The following is a 27,935-nucleotide window of genomic DNA, read 5'->3' on the forward strand; positions in this document are numbered from 1 at the left end:
GAGCATAAGAAGCAATTGTTATCTATTTGAATTTTCACAGTGATGTACTAAATTGGAATCATGATTAAATTTGAATTGATTGATGATTTGAAATTAACGAAAGCTTTTACCCGTTTTTTTAAGTCTGCTCTTCAAAAATGTTCTAACATTTCATATTTTAATACATGAAAGGTCCTTCCAAAATCGTGAAGGTTATATGAATAGGCTGCCAAAAGGCACAGGTGGCATTGAAGTATGACTCCTCGTAGCCTTTGCAAAAAGCACCTCAATATTATACGAGAATTAGAAACTAAAAGTTTAAAGTTACTCCCACACCGTTGACGGAGTTTTGAAATTGCTGCTGATGAATGACCATCATTAGAAATATTTAACCAGAGGACCTGCAAAGTAATGCACAACTCGCACAAGAAATAAAAAAGGAAAAAAACCGTGAATTCAAAATGTTATGTTTTTTTTATTTATTTATTAGTTTGTATTTCAAAGGCGTTTCGCATCAATTGATCATTTTTTTCTTTATATAACGAAATTAAAAATATGAACAACAACTACTACGTAATTCAGATAGTTAAAGATATAGAGATAAAATACATAAATGTAAAATTTCAGTTATACAAAATATAAATTTTACTTCCATTTTGTTATTATTTTATTTTAAATAGTATATATATGCATATATATATTTTTTGTAATTTTTTATTTCTAAATTCTATTCTGCAAATTTCATATATATATGTATATTTGCAAACAATTCAATACATTTACTAAATTCAAAATGATTACCTTTAAACTATCTAGTGTAAGCAGAAATTTAAAGCTCCAATTTTGTAAAAGGCAAATCCGATTTGTTAATTACTACTTAGTAGACTAATTTAAGGCCAATGCTCGAGATTGCCCGATTATGACGTATGCGTTTTTCAAAATCGAAGTTTACAGCTTTCTGCAAATTTTTGCTACAACAATAAATATGCAAATTGTAAGAAAATATGAAGCAAAATTGGAATTGTGAAAACAAGGCGAATTTGTTAAAAAAGCTTTGATCTAAATGCCAATGCGATTGCAAGAAGCTGTCGCAAAAATCAAGAAATTAACTGCATGTAATGATGTGTGGTGTAAAACTTTTCTAAAACAAAAAAAAATGCAGTGCCTGCACGTAATGAAATTGTTTCACAAATTGAAAATGCGGATATGTCAGCTCAAACAATTAAAATTGGTTTTGCGTAGCCACATGAGTTTAGAGTAAAGTATAAGTTTGTAATTGTAGTATGTATGTATGCATATGTGTGTGTTAAACTATATGAATGCTAACTGCTTAAGTGCTATTGTAAATTATCGTACAGTTAGAATTAGTTAGTCTAACAACTTAGCTATTACTACAAATATTTTATGTAAATATATATAAGGTTATGATATTTTTCATTGTTTCTCTCAACTGTTCAGCGATTGGCCGTTCACAAGTTTAACATTATTAATTATTAATGCAATAAATACATAAGTATATATATATACATATAAATTTGTTCTTTATTAAAATTGTAGAATAGCGCAACATTTATAATATGAATATGAATTGACGAAATGTTAAGTTCGGCGCAACCGTTTCCATTACTGCATTTCATAAATTAATGTGAATTACATTACGATCATTAAAAGTTTCTCGTAGTTATTGAGCAAATCTTTTGTATTTGTCAGAAACAAATGTATGTATATTCATTCAAGTTCAGAAAGCTTCATTGCCAGTTAAACGAAAGTGGTGTATAAGACCTGCTTATTTGGCTAGTTACATGTACTAAAACTGACATAAGTGCATATATCTTTTATATATATTAATATAATATTGTTAATTGAATATTTTAAGGCCAGTGGTGATTTGATTAGAAGTTTGTCGTAGTTTAGTTTCTACTTAATCCATTTGTTTCTTCTGCTTTACAGTCAATTCCAACAATAACTTTTATTAGTTCATCACATGCTTCCCAATTAAATTTTTTTCTATCCAGCCTGCTGAAATAGATCACTTTTACAGTACTATCTTCAAACTTTTACAAATTTTATACTTTTGTTTTTGTTTTTAAATTCGTCAAATATATGTATAGTTTCCAAAATGATATAAACTTTATAAATTGAGTCGCCGGACTTTAGTACGCTCGCATTATCATCCTATACAAAAAGTCATACTAATTTCACCCAAATAATTCAGTGTTTATCATTAATTGTTGTTTTTAATGTAAGGCACAATTTTCAAAGTTTTAATAGATTGGTTGTAAAGCTTCCATAAATATCTCTTTATGCATGATTGCAGATTTCTAATTGACATTTAGAATTTTTTCTACACCAAACCAAATATATTAACGGTACAAAAATATAATTTTTCAACGCTTAAATTACTATCAACACCTTTTATTTTTATTATTTTACTATAGATTCAGTACATTATCGATATATGAAAAAAATTTTCAATATCTTGTAATATTAAATTTCGTTAAAACCATTTTATATGTCAAATGAATATCTACCAATTAATTATAAAATCAGTTTGACAGCTGGACAACAGCTGGCGTAACTATTTATTTATTACACAATTTTTTTATATGAAAAAGTATTGCCACCAACAATTTACACTTGTATATATGAACGGATAACGAATTCTTGCGACAATCTTTTGCATCTTTTAACTTTGTTATATGTTATATACGAGCACAAGCCAAGATCGAAAATAGTTTAATATACTGTAGTACATTAAAAAAATTTGCGTAAAGACTGCGTGGCATATTTATTACAAGAACCGTTCATATATTCCAGCTGGTAAATTACATACATACAAATCTTTAGTGCAACTCCTGTTCGTTATGTCATCTACTTTTTGTTTTTAGTAACGGTGGGTGATACTATTTTATAATAAATATTGCAAAAACAGTCAGGTGTAACTTTGCTCTTATTAACATCATGCTAGGAGATTTTTGTGACATTTCATCAATTACCATACCTACACAACTAATTACATACATCATTACTTAAAGTATAATTATGTTTCCCTTCTATTTGCTGTAATTACTTAAATGACTAAATAAACTGTTCGTTTACATTATGATTGCTCTGTGTTGTATTTCCGACGTCCTGATAGCTTGAGTGATCGTCTGTCATCTCAGAATTGAATCGATCATCGAAAAATCTTCTAAATGTAAATTCGAAAAATCCATGGGACTGACTGTCACTATAAGCAAAATCATCCCCACTTAAATTTGAATTATTCGAACGCAATTTATCTGGATCAATTGGATCAAAATTGGACGTATCTGTGGGAAATTCAATCTTTGGAATATATGGAGCAGTTTGCTGCCGCATATCAGCAAAATCAACACCCTTGAAGAAGGGATGCGCTTTGACCTCTTCAGTGTTTTTGCCCAGACGCTTGTCGGCCGATGCGCATAAGCGTCGTATTAGGTCAGTAGCTTCAGGCGTTAGTTTTGCTTGCGGCGGTATGAGTAGAGTTTTCTCCCAATTGATTACCTTAAATAACAACAGTTATATTTAGTTTCATGAATCACTTGAGATAATATATAAACATACTTTTTGTTGTGTTTCTACTGGTGTATTAGCTAAGAATGGCGGCTGTCCGACTAACATTTCGTAGAGTATAACACCTACGCTCCACCAATCACAAAGTTGAGTATAACCGCTCCGTTCGAGCACTTCTGGCGCGATGTAATTTGGTGTGCCTACTAATGAATGTGCCAATACTCTTTGATGATCTCGTATGCGTCGCCTAAGAGAGTGATCGATATATGTAAAACATTACTTAGGTAGGTAGGTAAGAGTATGTGTGGTTACCTTTCTAATACAGTTGGTCGGTGTCCGATTTCGGAATACTCCTCCCACGGCTCCATTGAATCTTGCCTCGAATGATTGCCTAGACAGATATTAAATTTATTGCATTTTCAATTTTGTTTACTAAAACTTCATATAAACTTCAATTCCGAAAAAAATAATATTCTATCAATAGTATTAAAATATTTAAAATATTGTTGAATGACTAATTTGAATATGTGCTAAAATTTACCATTTTCTTGATAATATTTTGAATTATGTGTCCATCTAAATCCCGTGCATAATCCAAAATCAGTCAGTTTTATGTGACCATCCTTATCGATGAGTATGTTGTCAGGTTTAATATCCCTGAAATGAGAAAAGGAGATGTTATAGGTTAAGACAAAATTTTGATGGCGAATGAACCCATACAAACCTATGAATAAAACCCATTTTGTGTACACTTTCAACAGCGCATGTCAGTTCGGCAATGTAAAATCGCGCTAACGGTTCTTCAAATATGCCTTTCTTAATTAAAAGAGACATAAGGTCTCCTCCTGTTATGTGGAGAGAGAACCATAAACATTATTATTTAAAATATAAATAGCAATTTTTTCAGCCACTCACCCGGTATGTAGTCCATCACAAAATATAAATTTTCCTTATCCTGAAAACTATAGTATAATTTAACAACCCAATTATTGTCGGCCTCCGCTAAAATATCACGTTCTGCTTTCACATGCGCCACCTGATTACGCTTCAACACGTCCGCCTTCCGTAGCGTCTTCATGGCGTACAGATGATGCGTTGAATCGATCTTCTTAACCAGCGATACCTCGCCGAACGCACCCACGCCAATGTCTTGGATCTTCGCGAACATGCTCTTATTCATTTTGGCGCGCTTCAAGCGTATGTAATTGCTCTCCTTTTGGCTTAACATTTTTCGCATCTCCACTTGCGCCTGTTGCGGCAAGCACATGCGTGACATCTCCTTCTCCAGCTGATTCTTACGATAGGCGCGTTGTTTGCAGGATTTGATAACGTTTTCGATATGCTGCTCCATGTAGAATTTATACGCCTGTGGAGAGTACTGTGTTATGCGACATTCTTTACGCTCCTCCTCCTTTTCCTTGGAGACTTTTTTGCGTTCGGGTATGGGCGAAGCATGCTTGATTTTCTCGCCGCCTTTGCCTACAGCGCCACCACCAGATGCGGCCGGCGATGTGCCGCCACCACCACCGCCACTGCCGGAACTAGTTGTGCCCCCACTGCCACCACTATTTTTCGCCGGTGGTATTGGCGGTGTTGTTGTCAAGTTGCTATTTATGATTTGGTTATTGTTTACCATATTGCTGTGCAGTGCCGCTGCTGCCTTGCCGTTTGCCTTCATATCCATCGGATTGTTGTTGCCACTTATGTCCGACGGTGGCGCTGCGGCAGCGCGTGTGCTCTGATAGGGCGGCGGAGGCGGCAATTGGCGTGGCACTGGCACCGAGCACACCTGCTTTTGTTGCTGCTGTTGTTGTTGTTGTTGCTGCTGTGCAGCCAACGCTACAGCCGCTGCAGCGCGCAACTGTGCTGACGATGTTTGTTGCTGTTGCTGGTGATGCTGTGCGGCCTTCGCCTGCATCGTCACCGAATAAGAAGGCGGCTCAATGCATATCGGCTTGCTCACCACACTACCGTTCAACGCGTTAGCAATGAGCGGCGGTGTGGTGGGCGTCGATGACTTCACTGCGGTGCTGAGAGTGGTGGGGACGCCACCAGCCAACAGCGGCGATTGCTGTTGAGCTGCTTGTTGTTGTTGCACAACAATAGCAGATTTTTGCGGGTATGAGGGTGGCGCGGGCATGATGTGTACAGGCGAATTGCAAGCCGAGGCCGAGACCGGTGTCTGTGGCGCCACAGCCGTTTGCAGAACCGGCTTTTGCACCTGCGTCGATCTGACACTCTGCATGATGATTGGTTGCTGAGTGCGCGCGTAGGTACGAGGCTGCGGACGCGCTACAGCAGTCGGCTGCAGTGGCAGTATCGCGCTATTTGACACAGTGATAGGACTGGGCGATCCGGCAGAGGTGGCTGAGTAGATGCCGCTGCTTGGTGACTTACGGTAATCAGATTGTGACTGCGTGGGTGACTGACGGGATTGCATGGAGGCGGTGTAGCTGGGCGGTGGCGCTGACGTAGCCACCACCACTGTGTTGATAGGATACGGTGGTGGTGGCGGTTCAACGGCGCTACCACCAGCCTGATATAAGCTTAGCGCCTTCATTTGTGACAGCTGTTGTTGGGCTTTGATGCCATTCCGCAAAATAACCGGCGAGGTGCCACGCGTTGTCGGATTGGGTGTAATTGCCGCTGGCCTCGTATTAGCAGGTGATCGCCTTTTGTAGAGTTGATTAGGCGGTGGTGGTGGCGGTGTAGCGGAGTTTGCCGTTGTTGGATGCCGTGGCGGTGGTGCTGGTGGGCCAACGTCGCTGAAACTTGAAGGTGACGGCGAATATTGTCCTGTGCTGACGCGTCCGGCATTTGTGACTTGCTGATGCGAATGAGGGCTATCCGATCGCGAACTGCCTGCCCCAGAGTCCAACGCTGGGCTGCATCGGTGCAGATAATTGAGCGGAGTTTCACGTTCGATACTTGGTTTTCGAATCAATTTTGCTGAAATAAGGCCGGGTGGCAGAACTTTTGGCACATGTCCGTTTAATTGGGGATTCGGTGATGGTGCAACAGGTAAAGGCGATACCGCAGGCATGGGTTCCATCAGCTTGGCATGCATGTAGTCCGGCGGATCGGAGCGACCACCGTTGACTGCATTGTAACGCATCGGTGGGAAGTTCTGCAATAAATAAAGTTCATTAAATCATTTAAAGGAATATTTGGCATAATTTCGAGGAGCATAGAAAAATAAATAGACCTGTACCACCGTATAACACTGGCCACCTCTTCGCATGCCCTGCTAGCTAACCCTACTCATCTGAAACCCTGCTCCTTTTGTTCCGACCCCGTCGAAACAGCACGTTTCCTGGGTCTACCGTTGGATGACGTCGACAACAACCTATCTAATCCTTATCATCCTAAAGGGGATTAAGTACCTGTTAAAACAACAACAACATCATACCCAAAGAACCTTTCAGATTGTTTTGAGAAATCACAAAACCGTATTGAAAGTGGGAGAAGACAAAGTAGAAGCTTCATTGAGAATTCTATACTACAAAAAGTGTCAAAAGATGAAAGACATTCCATGAGCATACCGAGGTATGCCGGTTCTTGTGCCAGCAATCCAAACAAGATGATCAGTTTAAATCACAAATAAGGAAATACCAAAGATACACCTAAGAATATGGTGATGAAAACAAAAACTAAACAAATTCAGAAAATTAGCAAACGAGCGATAAAAAAAAAGCAAACACAAAAAAAAAAAAAACAAAAAAACACAACAATGGAAAAAAATTAAGAAACAAACATACTCACATATGTATGTACATATATTTGGATTAATATAGAAATATGCAAAGGAGAAAAGCGCAACAAGCAAAAAAATATAATTAAAAAGAAGTTATGCGATGTGCGATGGAATTCGTGAAATCGATAAAACTGACAGAACGGCAAGCGTGTGCGCAAGATTTGTGTGCCAGATTCGCCAGTGATTATGCGTTGTTTACCTTACTGCATTCCTTCGCACCGCTCCGACCAATCAAACACAGCTGAGCAGTGTCGCAACGATATCGCACTAATACGGACCCGAGCGAGCACAGTAGCTCATTTAGAATACCAGTGAAATGTGAAGTTCCCGTAAGGAAGTGAACAAGCGATCGTTTGTCAGACGATACGAGCATTTTGCTTTTATTAGAAGACCGAATTGACCAGAGCGACAAGAAAAAAGGTGTCGACAGCACTTAAAAGTACTATTCAAAGGTTTTGGATTGGATTATGTTTGGTTAGAAAAAAATTGAGGTTTACACTGAGACCTAAGATCTATTGTATACGTCCCTTTATCCCATGTCTGCTGAATTTCAGGATCCTGCTGTGCGCTATTGAGGCGATGTGATCGATATTCGGATATAAATGTATGCAGATCTAATCACTTGATCTCCATGTAGAAAAGAGGCTTCTTGAGCCGGCAATACCCATAGTAAAATACTACGAGTATTCGAACTTTGTTCGGGTTAGCCAAAGTGTAACAATGATTCCAAAGAAAGCACCATTGCAGACATCTGATTGAAGCGTTGATGTAGAGTCACATCTCTGTTACCTTATCAGAGATGAAATATGTCAACAAATATACTGACTTCTTCTGGATATTCTATGGCGGGATTAAAACCAATTGCGGTCGGAGGATTCGCCAAAATTCATGGTTGAAACTTCGTAAGAAAGTCAATTTCCTTTTTTTAAATAAAGGAACGAATATTACACATTCTTTAGATATTTATACATATGTACATATATGCACATATACATATTTACATTTGTATGCGCATGCAGAAAAAATGCACTGAAATGAAACATATCAGCTCACAAAAATACTATATTCTTCGGAACAAATACATATAAGCACACACATATGTATGTACATATGTATGATCTCGCATTAGTGAATGTAAGAGAGTCACTCCGCGGAAAACGCCTGCACCGTAAGCAAGAAACAGAGAAACACAGACGATCGCATACGAAACGATTGTCCGACTGGAATTCGACGAAACGACAGCACGAGACGGCAAAAGAACGAAGGGAAATTCTTGCCGTCACGTAATAATTTCATACATTGAATTCCTGAAAGTCAAGAGCAAAATAGATGAGATGCCCCAAACCCGGAGAAGAGCAGTACACAACAGATGTGCAGCGATCACGCTACGACACAGTCAAGCCAGCTAAGCTCTGGTACTGTGCCAAACGTTGCTGCACTGTCACACCCTCCACGCGTCTCTCTATTCACACCACCAACCATTTGGCGCTTTGTGGTTGTTTGGCTGTTCGGCTGTGTTACCTCGCGAATTGTTTTCAATTTATGGGAATGTTTGCCGTTCGTTCCACTGTTTAGCTCGGTTCAAATTGGCTACTGTATTACACTCAATGTGCGATGCAGCAGCTTTACCGAAATAAAACTACCAAGAAATTATGTATCGTGAGTCGGACGAAAAGTTTTTATACCCTCGATGACATGATACTAGGTGCGTTTTATTTTCTGTAGCAAATTGGAGTTTGGAAGATTAAGAGGTTATATCCACTTCTGAATTTAATAAAATAGATTTTTGTATTTTTTCAATATCGAACGTAAAGATATTTGAAATATCGAAAATAAAGCAGAATTTGAGAATACTCTTCGAAAGTTTCGAAGTTGATTCGGCAAATATTTCGGACATATGATCATATTTGTAGGCATTTTTCAACCTAGTGTAATCGGCTTCCAAAACTGCGAAACGTTTTTTTCAAAGTTGGTGAGGAAATTTTCTCCAAAACTGTTGGACCGATCGCCACGAATTTTTCGCACGAGCGTCTTAGATATACATATTTGTCAGGGAAGAAATGATCGAAGGATAAAGATTTTTAAATAAAGATTTCGATTTTTAAGCTACTTTGATATGTAAAATTTTTTAAATAAAAAATGACTTTTCTGAGATCTTTGATGACATTACCTTTATTCATTCATGGTGATAATGGAAATTCGTGGAAACGTCTTCAAATATATTAATGGTCCATCCCTTCGAGGGCATATACAATATACAAGAATACAATTTAAAGCATAACAAAAAGAAAATAAGAAAGAAAACAAAAAAAAGCAAAGGAGATATCATAAAAATAACATCGCATAAAAATGAAGAAGAAACTGGTTAAAAAACAAAAGCACAAAAATGCAATCGAACCTTGGTTGGCGCGAGTATCCTAGCTTAATGCTGGCAAAACTTGCGCTTTTTTCCACCATCCACATGTCGACCGACTTGACAAGTCTTTCTGCTGCTGCGCCGTGCAATCCCCAACAATTGACGGCCAACTTACTGCTGCACGTGAGTACATACATACATACATACATACATGCACACAATATGTACATGCATATATAAATAAATAAGCATACTTTTGCCGCAGCGTAAATGGTGCAAAAATAACAACAGACAGAGGGTCCACAAATTAGTCGGCCATAAGGTAAAAAGAATATTTTCCCTTTTACGCTGTTACGGATATCAACAAAACAGATGAAAATGAAAATATCCATGAATTTTGTTGTTGTTGTTGTTGTTGTTATTATTGGCTGAGCAAAATAGACAGTGCAGACGGACAACAAGCAGCTCTTTTACGATGTAAATCAGCACAGTGGATATAATGGTGGCGATGAAGATATCTCCAAATGTAATTAGCAAGATACGGCATCTCATGGTGATAATACTGATTAACATTGCTAAAAAATAAGATAAAATAAGGTAGGGTATTTGAAAATTAAAGTAGTACGCGAGAACTCCGAAACTGGGAGGCTATATCAAGTAGCTTTTCGATTATAATTATCATTCGATATAATCTTTCAGGTGAGAAAAGGAGTTTGGGTTCTGAAGTCATAGAAAACTTTCCTCACGCGAGTCGTCCATCCAGCTCTGTTAATTAAAAAAGATCGGAAAAGTTAAAGAACTAGTGCTGGAAAATCGTCGTGTTGACAGCAGAGATATAGCAGAGGATTTCAACATATCTTATTGATCGTCAAGGATACGCCGGAATTCTATCCACCTTCAACGGCATTCCTAAAAACTTGGATCACTTCTGATCTAGAGTAGAACGCAAGAGATCTGTTGATGTTAGATTTATACCAGAAGATTTGCATCTTTTACAAAAATGACGCCGAGTAAAGGTAGTAAAAGACATTCTTGATAATGTAGGTGAGGATCCTGGACTCATTAATACCATCATTACTGGAGCCGAGATGTCCTTCCTCAACTGTGTCGACGATATAAAACAATACCAGACTTCGGACGCAACCAAATTTCGACATGCATTGACCGCCCTTCACAGTGGAGCCTTTCAACGACTCCCTCTCAGTGAATGGCGTACTTGCGGTCAAACCACCACCCATTGCAATCGAAGAGCTCGAGTTGCAGCGAGAAACGTTAGTGAGCCTTGCGTAGCGTCGTTTTGGATACTGTAGCAGGTTAAGCTCCTACTTATTCAGAATAGACCCTGATACATATATCAAACGTATGTCCAGCGTGCAATGAGTCCCCGACATGACACTGGCCACCTCTTCGCATCCCTGCTAACACTACTCATTTTACACCCTTCTCCCTTTGACCCGACCTCGTCGAAACAGCATGTTTCCTGGGCCTACCGTTGGATGACGTTGATGACAACTTACCTAATCCTTACCATCCTAACGGCGATTAGGTACCCGTTCTAACAACAGCAACGAGACGTAGGTTTTTGAAATTAAATTCGAAACTGTCCAACAAGTTAACGAATAGCGCTCCAAATATTTACTGAAATCGGAAAAAAACAAAATTCGCTGACGGCACTGAAGGCCATAACAAGAGTATGGAAAATTGAATTAAGTGTTCGAATACATGTATTGGCTGAGGACTCTATTTTGAAGGCGATAAAAAAAAAACAAAAGTTTTTTTTTGTCAATCCGTGTAAATTCTGATCAGACGATATTTTTCAATTTTTGAATTTGATCTTAAATAAAAAAAATTAAAAATCAGGAAATTTGAGACCTGGGTTCGTAATACTGTATATTGCTTAGAGAGAGAGTTCCTAAATTAGTCATAATAATAATTAACGAACTATGTAAATGGTAAACCAACTTAACGGCTTCTGCTACTTGTTTACTGCCTTTTATTTTATGCAAAAGTGCGAAAGTAAATCGAAAGTAGGGCAAGCAGCTTAACCCCCAATCATCGATTAAATATGTGTCAGGGCTGCAAAGAACGTCTATTTTTACTTTAACCACACACTAAATAGTTTATCTGACTAATTACTCGTAGGCGTCTTAACTGTTATTGTTTACAATGACACTAATTGGTTCTAATCAATAGCACTTAAGACTGGCTACGTCTTTTAGACGCAATTAAGTGGATTAGGGAATTACAATCATTGAAACAATTCGATTTTATTGCATGAAAACAAGCACAAATGTTCGATTAACTTGAACCAGTATCTGTACAATTGTTTGGAATGAGTTCAAATTAATTTGTTTATTACAAAATATCAATTGTCGCACATACATACATACAAAAGTAGCGATGAAAACAAAGAAAAATTGTTGATATTATTTTTCAGCTAACCGATTATGGTAACTTAAAGGTTAGTCAAATGCGGTATGTTTAATATTTTCAATATTCTCAATTTCTCATCAATACGCTTGCCTTCCGGAGCAGTTGCAGTCAACATGTTTGTCTTTACTTTTGCATTTTTCGCATTCTTTAAAAAATTGCCTTGTGCTTTTGATAATATTTGCTCTCTTATCTAAATACGCGCGCAATGGCTTAGAATCATTATTTACATTTATGCTTTTTGTGCGATTTGAAATGTCGCTTGCCTGCACTCGTACATACCACATACACATATAGTATGTACATACATATGTATATGTATGCATGTATGTAAATACAATATCTCCTTGGCCGAAATAACTTTGAACCTGAAAACTGTTCGTTGCGTTGGTCGCCTTTTTCACGTTCGCGTCAAAAGTAAAAAAGTAAAAAAGCCAAAAACAAAAAATCTTGGCAATAATAATAAATTTTAGTTTTGCAACGAGCGAATGTCTTTTTGCTATTAGCAGCAAAGTGTAGAAAGAGTGTTATTTTTAGCTGTGAATTCCTAAGAATTTAATACAGAAAAATTTCGCGTCCAACTGAAAATGATTTTTCGCAAAAGAAAATAATTTTAATACTTTATCAAAACTTAAATATACATAAGCTAAATCGTTACACAAATACAAAAGCTGCAATACAACAGACGAAATATGCAAATAAGCTATACATAATTGCAAAGACATAACGCTCAGTAAAAACGAAAGCGGCACAACTCAAAATTTATCAAAATAGTATTTTTGACATTAGCCAATTCATTGAGTACATCACTAACTGTTCATGTTATTGTTTGAAATTATATCTCTTAAACTTGACAAATGTAGTTAAATATACTTGTAGCTAATTCAATATAATATTGATTAAAAAAAAGTAAAAAAATATATTTTATTTCCCTAACCACAAGACAAAATCAAGAAGCCTTCGCATTACTTTCTTGCAAATTTACTCAATTTGACTCTAAAATTAGAAATACGAAAATTATTTTTCAACTACCATATTACAATCATTATTAAAAAAAATTCTTTGAAATAAAAATAAAAATATCATAATATAAATAAATAAATGCAAAATTTCACAAAATCGATTTAAGCTTTTATGTGATCAGAGCACAAAAATATTGCTATGTCCGCATGTTTGTAGAATTTTAGAATTAAGAACCGAGCAGAGTAGAATAAAATTCAATAATTGTTTGCTATTTCTACACACACAGCCACAAGCAACATATGCATTCATGGTTTTCAATACACTGGCGAACAACAAAATCGGCACACTACGCAAGATACATGCATGTCACTTCCATGGTCACAGCTGTTTGTTTGATGTTTTATAAAGGGGTTTTCAATAGGGACGTTACAAAAGTAGACCGACAAGGACAGCAAACGACACCATTTTTTTATGCTCTTTAGTCAGTAAGCTCAACTTTAAGAGCGCTACGTCCAATTTATGGTCGTCATAATCGTACGGTCAGATGAACATTTGAGCGTTTAGTTGAAAAATTTGAAACCACAGGCACAGTAAAAAATGTTCCCATACAAGTGAGACAAAGAAGTGCCCGTAGTGTCGGGAATATTGCTGCCGCTAGCGCATCAATTGATGAAGACCCAAATCAGTCTCTCACACGTCGTTCTCAAGCGTTCGGCATCTGTGTGACGCCAATGGGCGAGTTTTGCAAAAAGATCTCAGCCTACATCCTTACAAGATCGAGTAGACGCAAAAACCGAAGCCGCTTGACCACCGGAATCGTCGTATATTCATAAACAGCTTGGAAGTGATCCGGGTTTTCATCGAAAAATCATCTTCAGCGATGAGGCTCATTTCTGGCTGAACTATTAACCGTTATTGGTCAGGCAGCAATCCACACGTACACGATTAGTCACCACTGCATCCCGTAAAAATTACGGTTTGTTGCGGTTTATGGGCCGCCGGCGGTGTCATTGGGCCATACTACTTCCGTGATGATCAAGACCAACAGGTTAATGTGAATGGGAATCGCTACCGCTCAATGATAACCGAATGCTTTTGGCCCGAAATGGATGATATGGACTTGGACAATATGTAGTTCCAACAAGAAGGCGCCGAAATACGCGAAATGTGGAGCCACTTCATTGACTGCTAGTGTGCATGTCTACTTAAGTATTTTTGTACAGAAGTTTGGCTGTGGAGAGCTAGTCTCATCGCGCATATAAAGATACATATTACAATTGCCTTTTGTTTTGACGTATTTTTATTTATTCGAACAATAAATGAATATTTTGTGGGCTCACCCGGAGGGCGTCCGCTTCGCTATTTGAAAAGGTTTTTGGCAGCGCTTAAAGAACTCGTATGCACATACAAATGTATGTATGTATGTATTGTAGATATGTATATATATATTTTTTATTTGTCACAATTTTGTGCAAAATGCGTTGATAAGTTAATTGTGTCTTTAATTGCTGTGAAATGTGTGGGCGTTTTATATTTCAAAGAATACCTTGGTGACCACAAACTTTTGGCTCTTTTCAATAAATCGTTTATGTGTCTCGAATTTATAATTGTTTTCTTGGTAAATACGTACACATGTTTGTATGTACCAATATAGCTATGTACAAATTGGCATTAGGCATCACTAATCATAAACAATCAACATTCGCACATACACATTTTTACATGTATGACGGCTTTTTGCGTTTGACGTTTGATTGTGGCGACAATGTTGGCTTCCAAGTCCGCACCATGGCCACAAAAGACGACTAAAACAACGTCAACATTACACCCTGGCAACAACAGCAACAATATCGTAATGCAGCCCAACCAAATGTAGCGCTATCGAAAGTGTATTTCTAATTTCGAATTTGAATTTCAATGTGATTACCAGCAGCGCCAGCAGCAGCAGTAGCAGGGACGGCGGCACCGGCCAAAACAGCTATGGGCGCTCACATAAGGCAATCTTACGTGTATGAATGTGATGTATTTAGTTCGTCGCCATATTTGGAGGACTTATGTATGTATATTGTAATTTTATTCGAAGTTTTTTCTCTTAAGCAATCAACATACAAATTTATATGTCGGAGAAGAACGACGTGATATTTATCAAAGTTTGCATAATCCTAATCTTTGCATAGAAGCAAAATATGAATTTACAAGTAAGTAAAGAAGGACTAAGTTCGGGTGTAACCGAACATTTCATACTCTTGCAACTTGCAAAGATTAAAGCCGGATAATACCGTCAGCTACCTAAGGTTTTTTAGTTATATGGGACCTAGGGCAAGTTTTCAATCGAATTTGTTCAGTCTAAACACAAAGATGCAGCGTTATTAGAAAAAACGCTCTCTAAATTTCGTTCAGATAACTCACATATTGACCGACCCTTTCACCAGTAGTGAAAACACTTGAGACCTTACTTCTCCTGACCTTCATTCACCACCTGAATCTAGCAAACCACCAGCATGGCTCCCAAAAAATGCAAAGCATCCCATCTTAACGTCATAAAAGCCCGGAACCTCAAACAAAATCCACCCTGTGAGAGGACGCTCCTGGTCGAAACAGCACGTTTCTTGGGCCTACCGTTAGATGACATCGACGACAACACAAATGACATTTACCATCCCAACGGGGATTAGATTTCCGTTAAAACAACAACAACAACAACGCTCCTGGTAGTGCTGGACTTATCAAAATCCTTTGACAGTCAACCACACAACGCTACTTGAGGACGAAAATTCTGCGCTCTACGTTGAAGGTGGACTATGAACTACCTGAGCGGTCGGCAATCATCCGTACTTAAGAGGTAAAAAATTATATATTGAGGAAAATTAAACAGGGGGTTCCGCAGGGATGGCATGTATCCAAAGGAAACGGCTGTCTCTCCGACCTTTTTCGCTTTCTCGCTATAACTAGCTTAAAGCTCTCCTACAGACGTCGCCTGGGTGCAGTACAACACAGAAGAGGAAGCTTCAGACATGCCAGAACACTGCATACCGGACTATAACAGAATGGCCTTGATGTCACCGATCGAATATCTACACAGTGCCCGTATGCTAGCAGTTAAGGAACATAATGGAGGAGTTCAAGCAGATGTTTTCATAAGACAATACGCCGACTAGAAAAGTCGCGGAGTTGACCGAAAAAATCGTTTTCTTTTAAAAAAATCTTATATTCGTCAACTTTTCGGAGAAATTTTCCTTTTGTTAACGGTTTTGAGTCATATCCGGAACTTTCATTATTCTCGCGATATGACGAATTTTGTGTCCTAAAAGTTTGAGTACTTTTGCCCTGGTTTTAAGAATTTGTTTGTACCAAGTATTTGTAAACTTTTGGAGATATAATGCATTCAATGTGGTTATATTCGGAAAACTCTTAATTATATCCATAAATTTTATGATTAGCACTTAAAAAACATATTTGCACAAATTTTTAAGAACGTAAATTATAAATTTGCTACAGCTGTAGGAATTAGCTACCCATGCATGCACATGCCGCATACAGCGCTATGAAAATAATGGAGCAAAATTGCAAAAGAAAAAGTTCACGGTTTCGGCTGTAGATTTTATGATTTACAGAAATCGATTATAGAGGAACTCTGCAAATCTAAAACCATCTTGATGCGGCCATTCGCTGAAATCTCATAAACGTCAACGTATTCGCTATTGACTACTGTCATCTTATACCACAGAGTTGCTACGCCATGCGAAATTTTGTGGCAACAACCACAACATGATGAGCATACCATATACACATATTGATAAAGGCAACAATAAGAACCAAAAAGTGTAGCCATAAAATAAGTCCATTGAGCAGAGATTATTGTAAATAACGATTGTAAAAACAGTAGCTGCCGCTAAAGTCATAAAATTTCAAATTGATTTTGCTTCGTCAGATCACATGTGGGCCACTTTATGATGCACACAGGTTAATTTAAGCTGCATGCATATAGACTTATGCACATGCATAAATTTAATACTGAAATTGCCGCTTGTCAACGCTTTCAACAGCTGTTTTATGACAAGAGTAGTGTTCTTTCCTTCAACTAAAATTAGTTCTTTCGAAATGAAATGAGTATGTGCCGATTTGTATGTACATAGTATGTAAGTAAGATGCCATTAGTAAACCGAAATGTTCATGGGCACACAGTGGAAATTTTAACACGTGAACATTGAGATTCGTATAATTAATACAACGTTGCTGGTCATAAACGCAGTTAGTTGGCATGGAAACATCAGAGCCGGCGTTTGTTTATTGTTCAACACGAGCCGCAAGATTTTCCACCCACTGGTCGTTTTAGCCATTTACTTACGTAAGTAAATTAGGAGTAAAATTAAAAATGTCTGTCTTATCCTGATATGCTGTCATAAATTCAGATTAAATACATTTCTCGTTTATCAGCTTAAAGAAGTGACTACACAGAGATTGGAGGAATTCGTTCAACTAACGATATATTTTCAAAAACCATTAAAAAAATTAAAAAAAAACATGTATTACATATTTAATGACCTAAACTTAAAATAAATTCCATAGCCAAAATTTTCGACTCCTCTTAACTTGGACAAATCTCCTTAATTCTATTTTTTTTTTTAAACAATTGTATGTATCGTTTCTTCACTCACCTGTGCTCCACCATTGTCCCTTTGTACTTGAAAACGTGTCAGATCCTGTTTGATAGATTCGAGGGCATGAGCTGTGTATTTATTTTTGGGGCGACCCCTTTTTTCGCCCGCTGGATGCATTCTTGTGATATTTAGCAGTCATATCACAAACAACTAACTTGTACAAAACCAAAAAATTTACGGTTTTCCTTTATTGTTGTCTTCAGATACGTTTCTATTGTTTTTGGTTTCTTCTTCCCTTTCAACTTGGGACACGTTTTAAATTTTGCACTACAGTTTCACTTAACTATGTTTGTATATGTATAATTTCAGACTTTAAGTTGACTTGCCGGCAGCTGATACCGCCGTATTCTTAGTATAATATTTAATCAAGATAACTTGTACGAGATATAACGAAGGGTAAGTGATAATGCGAGGTACAACACACACATTCAAGTAGTATAGTTTTTGTTCCAAGTATTTCTTTTTTTATATTTTCAATGAACAAATTCTGGCAGCGACACTAAACTAAAAACACTGGAATTTGCATAATAATCCACATCACTAAAGCATATTAACGCTTTGCTCTTTGTTGTACAATATTTGCACTTTTCATTTATTCTTTATCAACACACAAGGCACAACAACAATTTTGCTAAAACTTAAACACGGTTTGTTGCGCATTCCTCTCGACGGCTGCGTGCTTTTGGTATTCAGCAGCTTGATATGTTCTGAAAATAGTCAGATTAAATAGAATATTTAGAGGGTGTTCGGTTTCGTAGTAGTTGTTGTAAACTAAAATGCAAAATAAATAAATTATGGGTGAGGATTTTGGAAATATTTTATCAGCACAGCTAGAGAGATATGCACACTCATTGTACATACATACATACATAAGTATGTTCATTCACATATGTATGTATGTATGTATGTACAGTGACTTGCACTTGTTGAACTTATATTAATACGTAAACAATACACATATGTATGTATGTACAAACATATGTATATAGTTATGCGGGCGTGTTTATCAAAATTAATGTATGTATGTGCATATATGTGAGTATCCAAAAGATGCCAACTTTATGAGTCACAGATAAACATTTAAGCTATCGAATGGCAAATGTAAATTTATAAATCAAACACGGCTTGAAATATTTGAGTTGACACTGCTAACAATCTAAATACATATTTGACGAACTAAACAAAAAAGAACAACAATTATAGAAACTAGTAAGAAAATCACAAGATCTCATAGCATATTAAAATTTCAATATGTATGCAATTAAATATGTACATACATACATATATATTAAGACGCGATCAGAAATTGCAAGCAATGGTTTTTCCAAATCATTTTTCTTTCAGAAAATCGATGTGTGAAAGACCGCTCTATCGGGGCAAAGACTGATCCGTCATCAGAGGTAGGTTTTCCTGATTTCATGAAAAACAACTGGCAAACAATGGTTGCGTACCACTCAGAATTGCGACATGTACAGTTTCTCCAAAAAACAGGGAAAATCAGGTTCCATTTGCTTGGAACTGCTTCGTATGCCAACAACTTTTTTTTTTGATTTTGATAATCAAGAAAGAGTATACAATCGACTGCTCTTTACTTTCGGTCTCATAGGTATAAACTCACGAATCATCACGATGTAATAGTAAAGTGTTTCGAAGCAGCGCTTGACTTCAACATATCATCTCACACTGGTCTTTCATGGAACGGTTGCTGAGTTAATCCACTTCGAAAGTTGTTAAAAATAATCGCTTTAAAATGTTCGTGACTTAATTCTATTTTTTAGCCGAGATGAATATTTTAAGTTACTGTTAACAACACAAATGGCACTGAGTATATACAACAACCTCAAAAATGTCAAAATTTGCGAGTTGTCAGTTTGCAAAATCCTGAATTATAAAAGGCAACCTACGTAACATCCACAAGCGTCATATTGCAAAAAAATCTACATCAGGTACAAAAATATATCCATTGATTCAGACAGAAAGACTTTGTGGTTTCACAAATTGTAACCTGATTTTATTACACTAAAAATCTGTGGTATGAATATACTAATAATAAAACCGTCTGAGTCAATATTTTTTCATGACAAATTTATACTTATTTACGTAGGGAGGAGCCTTCTCTGAAAGTAAGTTGATAATCATTTTTAATCCTAATTTTGAATAAAATATTTGTTAGCTTTTGAGTTGTAGAAAGCAAAAACAAAAATTTAAGTATTTATTCTGGCACAGGGTTGTACAACTTTATAAAATAGATCCGAATTTCCCCAAAATACCTGCGGCAAATTACATTCGAAACTTCCATCCATGAATTACGATGACAATTTGCTTTAAAAACTTATCTTAAGCTCATTACTCATTACTTTCGCAAGACGTATTTCAAAAAAAAAGTTGGTCCGGTCCTTCATTACGTGGTCAAATATTTTTTACAGTGAAATGGAGGAACCGACACACTGTCGCCAAGCAGAACCGAGCGATCGCTACAGCTCATATAGTAAGTACATATGTATGTATGTACGTACTAGGGTGTGTATATAAGTATGTATGTATCTCTGCCAAACATCAAGCTGGCTAGAGCAGCGCTGCGCTGGATAAAAATAGAATTTGTTTCTGATAATTATTGCAAAGTTCGGCATTTGTGCGTTCTGCGTTTTCTTCGTGCATTCATTTTTTCTTGCTTTTCCTTCGGCTCGCCTTTGCGCTTTGCGCTTTACGCTTTTCTATTTTCAATTGCATTGATCGTTGTGTTTATTCTCGCCTCACGCACACATGAAATATTCATGAGCTATTCGCACGCAATATGAAATTGTTACTTGCACTAGCAACAACAAATTAAAACAACAATTACAATTAAGCTTTCAAACGCAATGCTCCCAAGCGATCACACAACTGTGCGCACCAGCCTGTCTGTCTGACTGACCACTGACGATAAGCAGACAGCGGACAATGGACACTGCCAGTTGACACATCACATCAACATAGCAGAAAATACACAATATATAATGTATGTACCTATAATTGTTTGATGTTTGTATATGAGTAAATACCAACTTGCTGCATGAGCGAAAATTTTATAAACGGAAGGTAGACGAAAGTAGAAGTACATACTATATATCGGTGTAATAGTATGGAATATGATGATGAAAATATCAGCCCTTTGTAGATACTCGATAAACAAAATGCCTAGGCATTTCTGGAGTATATTTGGAACTCAACTCACTCAACAAAAACTTGATATTTTTCCTTTAGCTGGCATGACAGCTATAAGCTATAGTAGTCCAATATCGGCGATTTCGACAAATAAGTAGCTTTCTGAGAAGAAAAAGATATGGGCTAAAATTTAAGACCGATATCTCGTAAACAGGGAGAGTAATTTGCGTATATACAAACAGTCAGACAGATCTACTTGTATATCACTCAGTTCGCCACGCTGATCATTTCTATATATGTAGATATGTTTATACCTACACATACTATACATATTTTAGAGAGTCTTCGACGCTTCCTTCTTTGTAAGAGTATAATAAATAGATTAATTAAAATTAGACAAAAACCGAGAATTACATTTTTCTGTTTAGTTCAATAAATGGATTTTTATAAAGAAGGTAATGCAAGGAACTATTAAAGATTTAAGCCTATCGAAAGTTCTCTGCTCCGTAAATATGATCAACAGCCTCTTTGAAATAGGGAGGGATAGGGGCCCCACGCCTCATTATGTAAATGATGTGACCTCCACAGGACTCCTGCTACTGATCGTAATGTAGTACCGCTGTTCCCTAGAGCTGGTTGCTGCTGTATAGTTTACTGTTTATTATTTGAAAGTGGTTTGCAATACTATTTCGCACACATTCAAAGTAGGAGAGACCAATTGTAAACTTTATAAAATATGACATAGCTGACAGATGAAGTGCATAAGCGCATACCTACCATTAAAGTGCAAAGCGCTACATTTTCGCTAAGAGTACTACAATGGCAACGACATCATTCCACATTGCCAAAGATAAAAGCAATAATGCAGAAAGAGAAAACCCATAAACACTGACAGTAATGTGATCAAAGCAAATACCAACATCAAAACTAATGCAATACAAGCTCACATATACACACTGCACACAATTCACCCCCACTACTTCAATCGTGGTAAAGCTTAAACGATCCAGCAGCACCAAATACACACATTTTCAGCCGTCGTAACCAAATGTCCACTTTGTAACTAAACCCCAACCCACTTGGAATTTTTAGTTAACATATGTATGTACATTTGCAATTTTTATAGCCTGATCACTTGTAAAGGCTTAGTTGAAAACTTTTCGATCTCCTCCCCAAAGAATCCACTTGTAATTGCCGCCCCATTATCGCACGCGATACGTAATCACTTCTCCATTCACCTACTAGTTCTTTGCTGAATGTGCTGATTCACGCTCCACTCTGTGATTGGCTCCCTCTTTATTTTTTGCTTGTTTGGTCCTTGAGGTCTCCTGCCAGTAATAGGTTTATAGTGATAATGCCGACAAATTATGTCCATATTTATGTATGTACTAGCACAGAGGCATAAAAAATATACATTTGCACACATAAATACATAATACACACATACACGTTACGTTGCCGCGTCGCCTCCACTCGCACTCGAAATGCATAATGGAATGTGAATGGAATTTCAAAAATGTTTTCATCGTTTACCAACGCTTGTAAACACATACTACATATACATAAATATATAAATATGTATGAATGCGCCAGCGCAATAAGCGTTGCTTGCGGGCCCGTCAAGTTAACCAGCCCCAACAGCCATCTAGCCATTCGGTTGGCGCAGACTACATACTTATGTACATAGTAGGTGTGTGCCATGTGTGACTGACGGTGTTGTTAGCGTTAAGCGTTGACGTAGTGGAGCTTTGCTAGATAATGTAGCGTAGGCAGCGGCAGTGACAGAGGCAGAAGCAACGACTGTAGCCGGTTACGTCGCCGCAAATGGAGTTGGAGGCGGGATATAGAATGGATTTTTGTTGCTACTTTTGTGAATATGTTATAATCGTAGAAATATTTGTAAATGTTGTTGCCGTTGTTATAATCGTGCCTTCGTGCAAGTGTCATAGGTATTTAAATATTTACGACGTATGTATGTACATACATATATATGGATGCATATATGTATTTATATTGGTGTCCACAATTTGCAAATTATCATGCAAGCAGCGCAATCTTTTACTATTGCCATCCAAGTGCAATGGCTGCGCGCGCATTTTTTATCATGCAAGTATATATCTATGTATTTACTTGATCTGATTCTTGGCAAAAATAAGTATGTATGTACATACATATATACAGCTGTGGACAAAATAATAAAAGTGACTTTTCCCTTTACATACATATATTCATACAATGCCTTTAAACTTCACACATACACCGCGATTAAATCATTTTATTGTTAATTTCTAAATGTTTCACGTTCAAAATAATGAGATTAATGTGTTTTAAAAGGAAGTATAAAAATATTAAAAAGAAAATTTGGCGATTCTATTATTTGTTTGAATTTATATATGTATGTACATATCTGTTTAAATATTGGAAAGAGCTAAACAGTGTACATACGTATATAAAGCCGACAATAATAAAAGGACAGCTTTGTTCAGCGTTCACCATATTATTTATGTACTCAGTTGTCCATAGAACTATTATTAATGTAATGTTTAAAATCTCTAGTAAATATTTTAAAAGCTTTTTTTACATCCAAAATATTTTTATTATAAAATTTAAGCCCCTAAACAGCTAAGTAAACATTACATTTGCTGCTAATCTCTATGCATTGAGTTCTTATAGAAAAATTCACGTTAGAAAGTCGAAGCAAAACTTTATATCCATTCCTCTTACTAAGACCTCTTTTTTTAGAATGCTTATTTGTACTACTACACACAGTTTGAAATACTTGAAGTATTTTTTTTTGCATTTTTTAACTCAATTCTCAATTTGGTAGCCACGACTGTATAGCGAAAACAATAAAAATCCTTAAATTCATTTTATTCAATAATGAAAACTAATTTATCCTTTTTTTTGCATTATTATAAGACATAAAAAATCTTCCTGAGTACATAAGTACATATGTATATTTACGTACTTATCCAAATGTACTAAGTATAAATAAATTTCCGGCATACGGTAGATAATATTATATGTAGAACTTGTATAAAGATTTTTTAAAATATGTAATAGGTACATTTTTATACACATAATTATTGCTTAAAAAAAGAAACAAACATTATATTTTCCTAAAACCCATAAGTTTACATGGGAAACGGGATAATGAGGTAACATTAGAATCGTTGACAGTTACACCACAACTGGTTAACAATGTCCAGTTACATGTATGTATATACAGTTGCAAAATATAGATTTTTAAATTTCTTTTACATCACATATCCTTTTTTTGCAGTATTTTGGTGCACAACTTTTGTATTCAATTTGATTTTCTTCACTGGCTCGTGTTTGAACGATTTAATTCTAAAATTCTTCTTATCGTAATTAACGTGCCCATTACGTACATAAACACACTATCAAAATATATCTAATAAGCATTTATCACACCGTCTGCATTACACTTGTAACAAAGCTTACGTATTCGAGTTTTCATTCCATAAACAGAATTTACATATGACGAAAGTGGAAAAGTAAAGTATATTATATACTTTTTTATTTCATTTCACTGTCAAAGTATACTTTTTACACGTGCGGAACTGTTGCATTTGAGCCATTTGAAAGACAATCAGCGGCAGACCGACAGATATCTAGCCACACGGACACGGAACGTCGAGCGCGAGCACAGCACACAACAGAGCAGCGAGCAATTTATTGTACTAGATTCATTCGTATCGTTGATATCTTATTGGACAAACGCATGGGAGGAGACGGGGTCAAATGAATTCCTCTTATTGCGAACGAACACCAGAACTCGGGAAACTCACTGAAATTCCACAACTTTAAATTCAATTTACTCCTTCTCACCTTGCATAAATACACTTCACAAACATCACATAAGAGTATATTCACAGTAAATAATATTTTGTCAATATTTTTGTTCGATTTCGACGCGTCTAATTGGAAAATAATAATGGTAAAAAGTTTAGAGCACACGCAAAGAACTATGAACAATAGCGAATGCAACGAGATGACGTTCGACGAGTATGTATTCGGTCAAATACACTCGTTGGTACTGAAAAATTAATTGTTCGCAGTGTTGCACTTTCACACAAAATTTTAACACAAAAGTTACTTAAAGAACATGCTTATATTATAATTTAAGAGTGCTTAAATTTGGTCTAATAATTCGCATAAATATAATTTTACATAAGACATAAAGCAATATTTTATTTTTAGTTTATGCTTGTTGGAATATGAAATATTTGAGCGCCTAAAGTTTGTGAAGTTGACACTACTTGAAACAGCTGTTTCAATTCACCTTTTATTTTAGGTTATTTGTAACTTCATATACAATTACTTTGTAGGTGTCGTAAACCAAAACCGCAAAAGAAATATAAATATAATACAAAATGGGTAAAGTCATGTCATTGGTCGCGAATAAAATGAACCGATTCAATGTGGAAAATAGGGCACATCGTATACTAGAGCGTGACAAACCTGTGCCGGCACCGAAATATGAATCCAATATTCAGGATATGCAACGAGCTCTTGAATGTAAATATGAAATCATTTGATGACTTAAAATGTAAATTTAAATTACTTCTATTTATTTAGTGGATCCGCAGCTGGTTGATAAACTGAACAAAAAAGATTTAGCGTTGGATGATCGTTTAAAAAATGTTTATGTAACTTCCGAGGATAAATTTGTGGGTTAAATGGATCTTAATGACCAATTTTTCGAAATGCATTAAATTATTTCATTACAAATAGATTGACTATGCTGCACAACGCACAGACCCTAATAAACCGCTTCCATTAAGTAGAAAAACTCCACAAGATTTCGAGTATGGACACAGAGAACCAACACGGGTTGTGGCAGGTCGTTGTACACTGCGACAAGCGATGCAATTCATAACGGACCATCAAAGCGACCCGGAATTGTGGACGAAACAAAGAATTGCGTCAGACTATAAATTGAAAGAAGAAGTTGTCGGTAAATGGGTTCTTTTAACTAACTGTTCTGCCGGTTTTAAATAAAAACCATATTTTTTTAGGTAACATTCTTCATTATTTTAAAAGCTTTAACGTATACATCCCAGATAAAGGTCAAAAGGAACGTATTCTGTCTCAATCCAGTAAGAAATTAATTGAAAGTAAATCAGAAGATTAATACTCCCGCCGTTGCACTAGGAAAACGGTAGCTATCCGGTCACATCTTGTTACTTTTATCAACAAGTTATACCACACTTAGTCGTTCGAGGAATGCGTTAAAGCTCAATGTAGTCGATAGTTTATAAGTAGAAATAATTGTTATCAAATATGAAATAAATGCTAAAAATATCCGCGTCGAAATCAAACCGATTTAAAATATTCAATTTTTATTGAGTTATGTTAAACAATAATGTTAGGCGGACAATTATACAAATTCAAAGATTTGTCTTCCGATACAGATATAACTTTGTCATCTGATAAACTGTATTTTACTCCCCAAGCTTGGTCACTATGTTCTGAAAATGTATGCATGCATTTGCGTTCGGCGAAATCCCAAATTTTTACGCTCATATCACTAGAAGAAGAAGCGAAATGTTTGCCATCTTCGGAGAACGAAACACACAGCACCCACGAGGCATGACCAGATAAAGTACCCGCGACGTCCGAATGAGCTCTATAAAAAGATTGAAAGAACTCATAGTAAATGTGGTAACTGTGTACATTATACATGTACATACACATCGTATAGTTTCATATGCCCATCATCTGAAGCAGTTAGCAGCATCTGCGAGTTTGGCGAAAAGCACAAGCTTCGAACCGACATGGCGTGACCTTCCAAAGTTTGCGCCACTTTGCCCGCAGCCACATCAAATATAGTAATAATACCATCTATAGCACCACTTGCTATGTATTTCCCATCTGGACTCTACAATTATGTTATTGACATTAAATTTATATTTTATAATTTTATATACGGCTCAATGCACTGCTTTTTAAACTTACATAGGCAATGCTTAGCGTAAATTTTCCATTTTGGGGATCTAATACTTGCTCCACCTTTCCAGTTTCAACGCTATACATTGAAATTTTTCCATCATTAGATCCCGAAATCACATATTTGTTGCAGGGAGAAAAAGCTACAGTCCACAGATCAACCGGCCCAAACGAAAGCAAATGCTTTTGTTCCCCAGTTTTAGAGTCCCAAAAGCAGAGGCTTGAGTCTAAAGAACTACTCGCGATTGCTAAATAGGAACAAAATTTTGTAAACTATTTTCATTAGTTCAACGTATTTAACACTCACTTTTTCCATCTGGACTGACAGCCACAGAAACAACACCTAAAGAGTGTCCTTTCAAGGTGTGACGTAGTTTTAATTGATCATCGTCTCGAATATCCCAAACTTTCACCAAATCATCCAGTCCGCCGGTCACAATAAAATCAACCGGGTCAGGTTTCTTTTTGCCGAACATTGAATCATTACTAGCGTCCGGGTCTTTTTCTGGGTCAGCATTATTTTCGGATTGTTCCTCTTCTGGGTGTAGGCGTCCCCAAGAGCATGACCAAATCTAAAATTTAAATCGTATTTGTACATTAACTATATTCAATTTACAACACACTACACAATCTTACTCCATCGTCGTGTGCAGCCTCTTCTTTATGCAACAGGGAGAACTAGAATTACATTCAAAAATATAAGTTATAACAGTGGCCTAAAGCATAATTTATAATTTCTACCTACCATTGCTTTAATTCTATAAAACTAACAACAGTTTAGATTATAATTACAATTTGCCGCACACTTACTGCCACAAAATGCCAAATAAAAACAAATTGACAAAACCAGATGTAAGCTTACCATATTGCAAAAATATGAGGTATTACCATATTAATGAATTAATACTTATAAGAAACATTTGAAGTAAAATTTAACTTATATTAATTAATATAAAGGATATATTAAAAAAACCATAAAAGCTGTTTTCATATAAAATTTTGAATAACTAATGAAATTGAAACTACATATTAGAAATCCTCTGCAATAGTGATGCCACTCAGAATTTACAACATATTTCAACTTACTGAACAAAAAAATCTGTTTAATTTTTTATGTATAATTTCTAATTTTTAACCAAAA

The 27,935-nt window shown here is 36.3% G+C and overlaps 3 protein-coding genes across 8 annotated transcripts; 1 reads left to right on the forward strand and 2 right to left on the reverse strand.

Annotated features, from left to right (window-relative positions):
- Positions 1 to 1,127: 1,127 nt before the first annotated feature.
- On the reverse strand, positions 1,128 to 24,809 carry LOC126758871 (serine/threonine-protein kinase Warts). Of its 5 annotated transcripts, none has more exons than XM_050473301.1 (8): positions 24,674 to 24,809; positions 17,675 to 18,384; positions 4,429 to 6,640; positions 4,238 to 4,358; positions 4,055 to 4,170; positions 3,826 to 3,904; positions 3,565 to 3,760; positions 1,128 to 3,504 (listed from the first exon to the last, which is right to left on the reverse strand). In XM_050473301.1, the coding sequence occupies exons 2-8, from the start codon at positions 17,792 to 17,794 to the stop codon at positions 3,058 to 3,060; spliced, it is 3,291 nt and encodes a 1,096-aa protein (XP_050329258.1). In that variant the 5' UTR covers positions 17,795 to 18,384; positions 24,674 to 24,809; the 3' UTR covers positions 1,128 to 3,057. The 5 variants fall into 5 exon arrangements, with proteins under 5 accessions (XP_050329258.1, XP_050329276.1, XP_050329249.1 ...); XM_050473319.1 differs by lacking the exon at positions 24,674 to 24,809 and adding an exon at positions 24,358 to 24,420; XM_050473292.1 differs by lacking the exon at positions 24,674 to 24,809 and adding an exon at positions 24,287 to 24,363.
- Positions 24,622 to 26,179, forward strand: LOC126758954 (protein NDUFAF4 homolog). 2 transcript variants are annotated; one of them, XM_050473448.1, is made up of 5 exons: positions 24,622 to 24,719; positions 25,174 to 25,363; positions 25,424 to 25,515; positions 25,580 to 25,802; positions 25,864 to 26,179. In XM_050473448.1, the coding sequence occupies exons 2-5, from the start codon at positions 25,219 to 25,221 to the stop codon at positions 25,977 to 25,979; spliced, it is 576 nt and encodes a 191-aa protein (XP_050329405.1). In that variant the 5' UTR covers positions 24,622 to 24,719; positions 25,174 to 25,218; the 3' UTR covers positions 25,980 to 26,179. The 2 variants fall into 2 exon arrangements, with proteins under 2 accessions (XP_050329405.1, XP_050329414.1); XM_050473457.1 differs by lacking the exon at positions 24,622 to 24,719 and having other exon boundaries at positions 25,158 to 25,363.
- Positions 26,154 to 27,648, reverse strand: LOC126758938 (WD repeat-containing protein 61). Its single transcript, XM_050473425.1, has 6 exons — positions 27,540 to 27,648; positions 27,431 to 27,472; positions 27,102 to 27,366; positions 26,804 to 27,042; positions 26,539 to 26,726; positions 26,154 to 26,474 (listed from the first exon to the last, which is right to left on the reverse strand). The coding sequence occupies exons 1-6, from the start codon at positions 27,540 to 27,542 to the stop codon at positions 26,201 to 26,203; spliced, it is 1,011 nt and encodes a 336-aa protein (XP_050329382.1). The 5' UTR covers positions 27,543 to 27,648; the 3' UTR covers positions 26,154 to 26,200.
- Positions 27,649 to 27,935: the final 287 nt, after the last annotated feature.

The sequence above is a fragment of the Bactrocera neohumeralis genome, chromosome 2, assembly GCF_024586455.1.
Source record: "Bactrocera neohumeralis isolate Rockhampton chromosome 2, APGP_CSIRO_Bneo_wtdbg2-racon-allhic-juicebox.fasta_v2, whole genome shotgun sequence".
NCBI lineage: Eukaryota > Metazoa > Arthropoda > Insecta > Diptera > Tephritidae > Bactrocera > Bactrocera neohumeralis.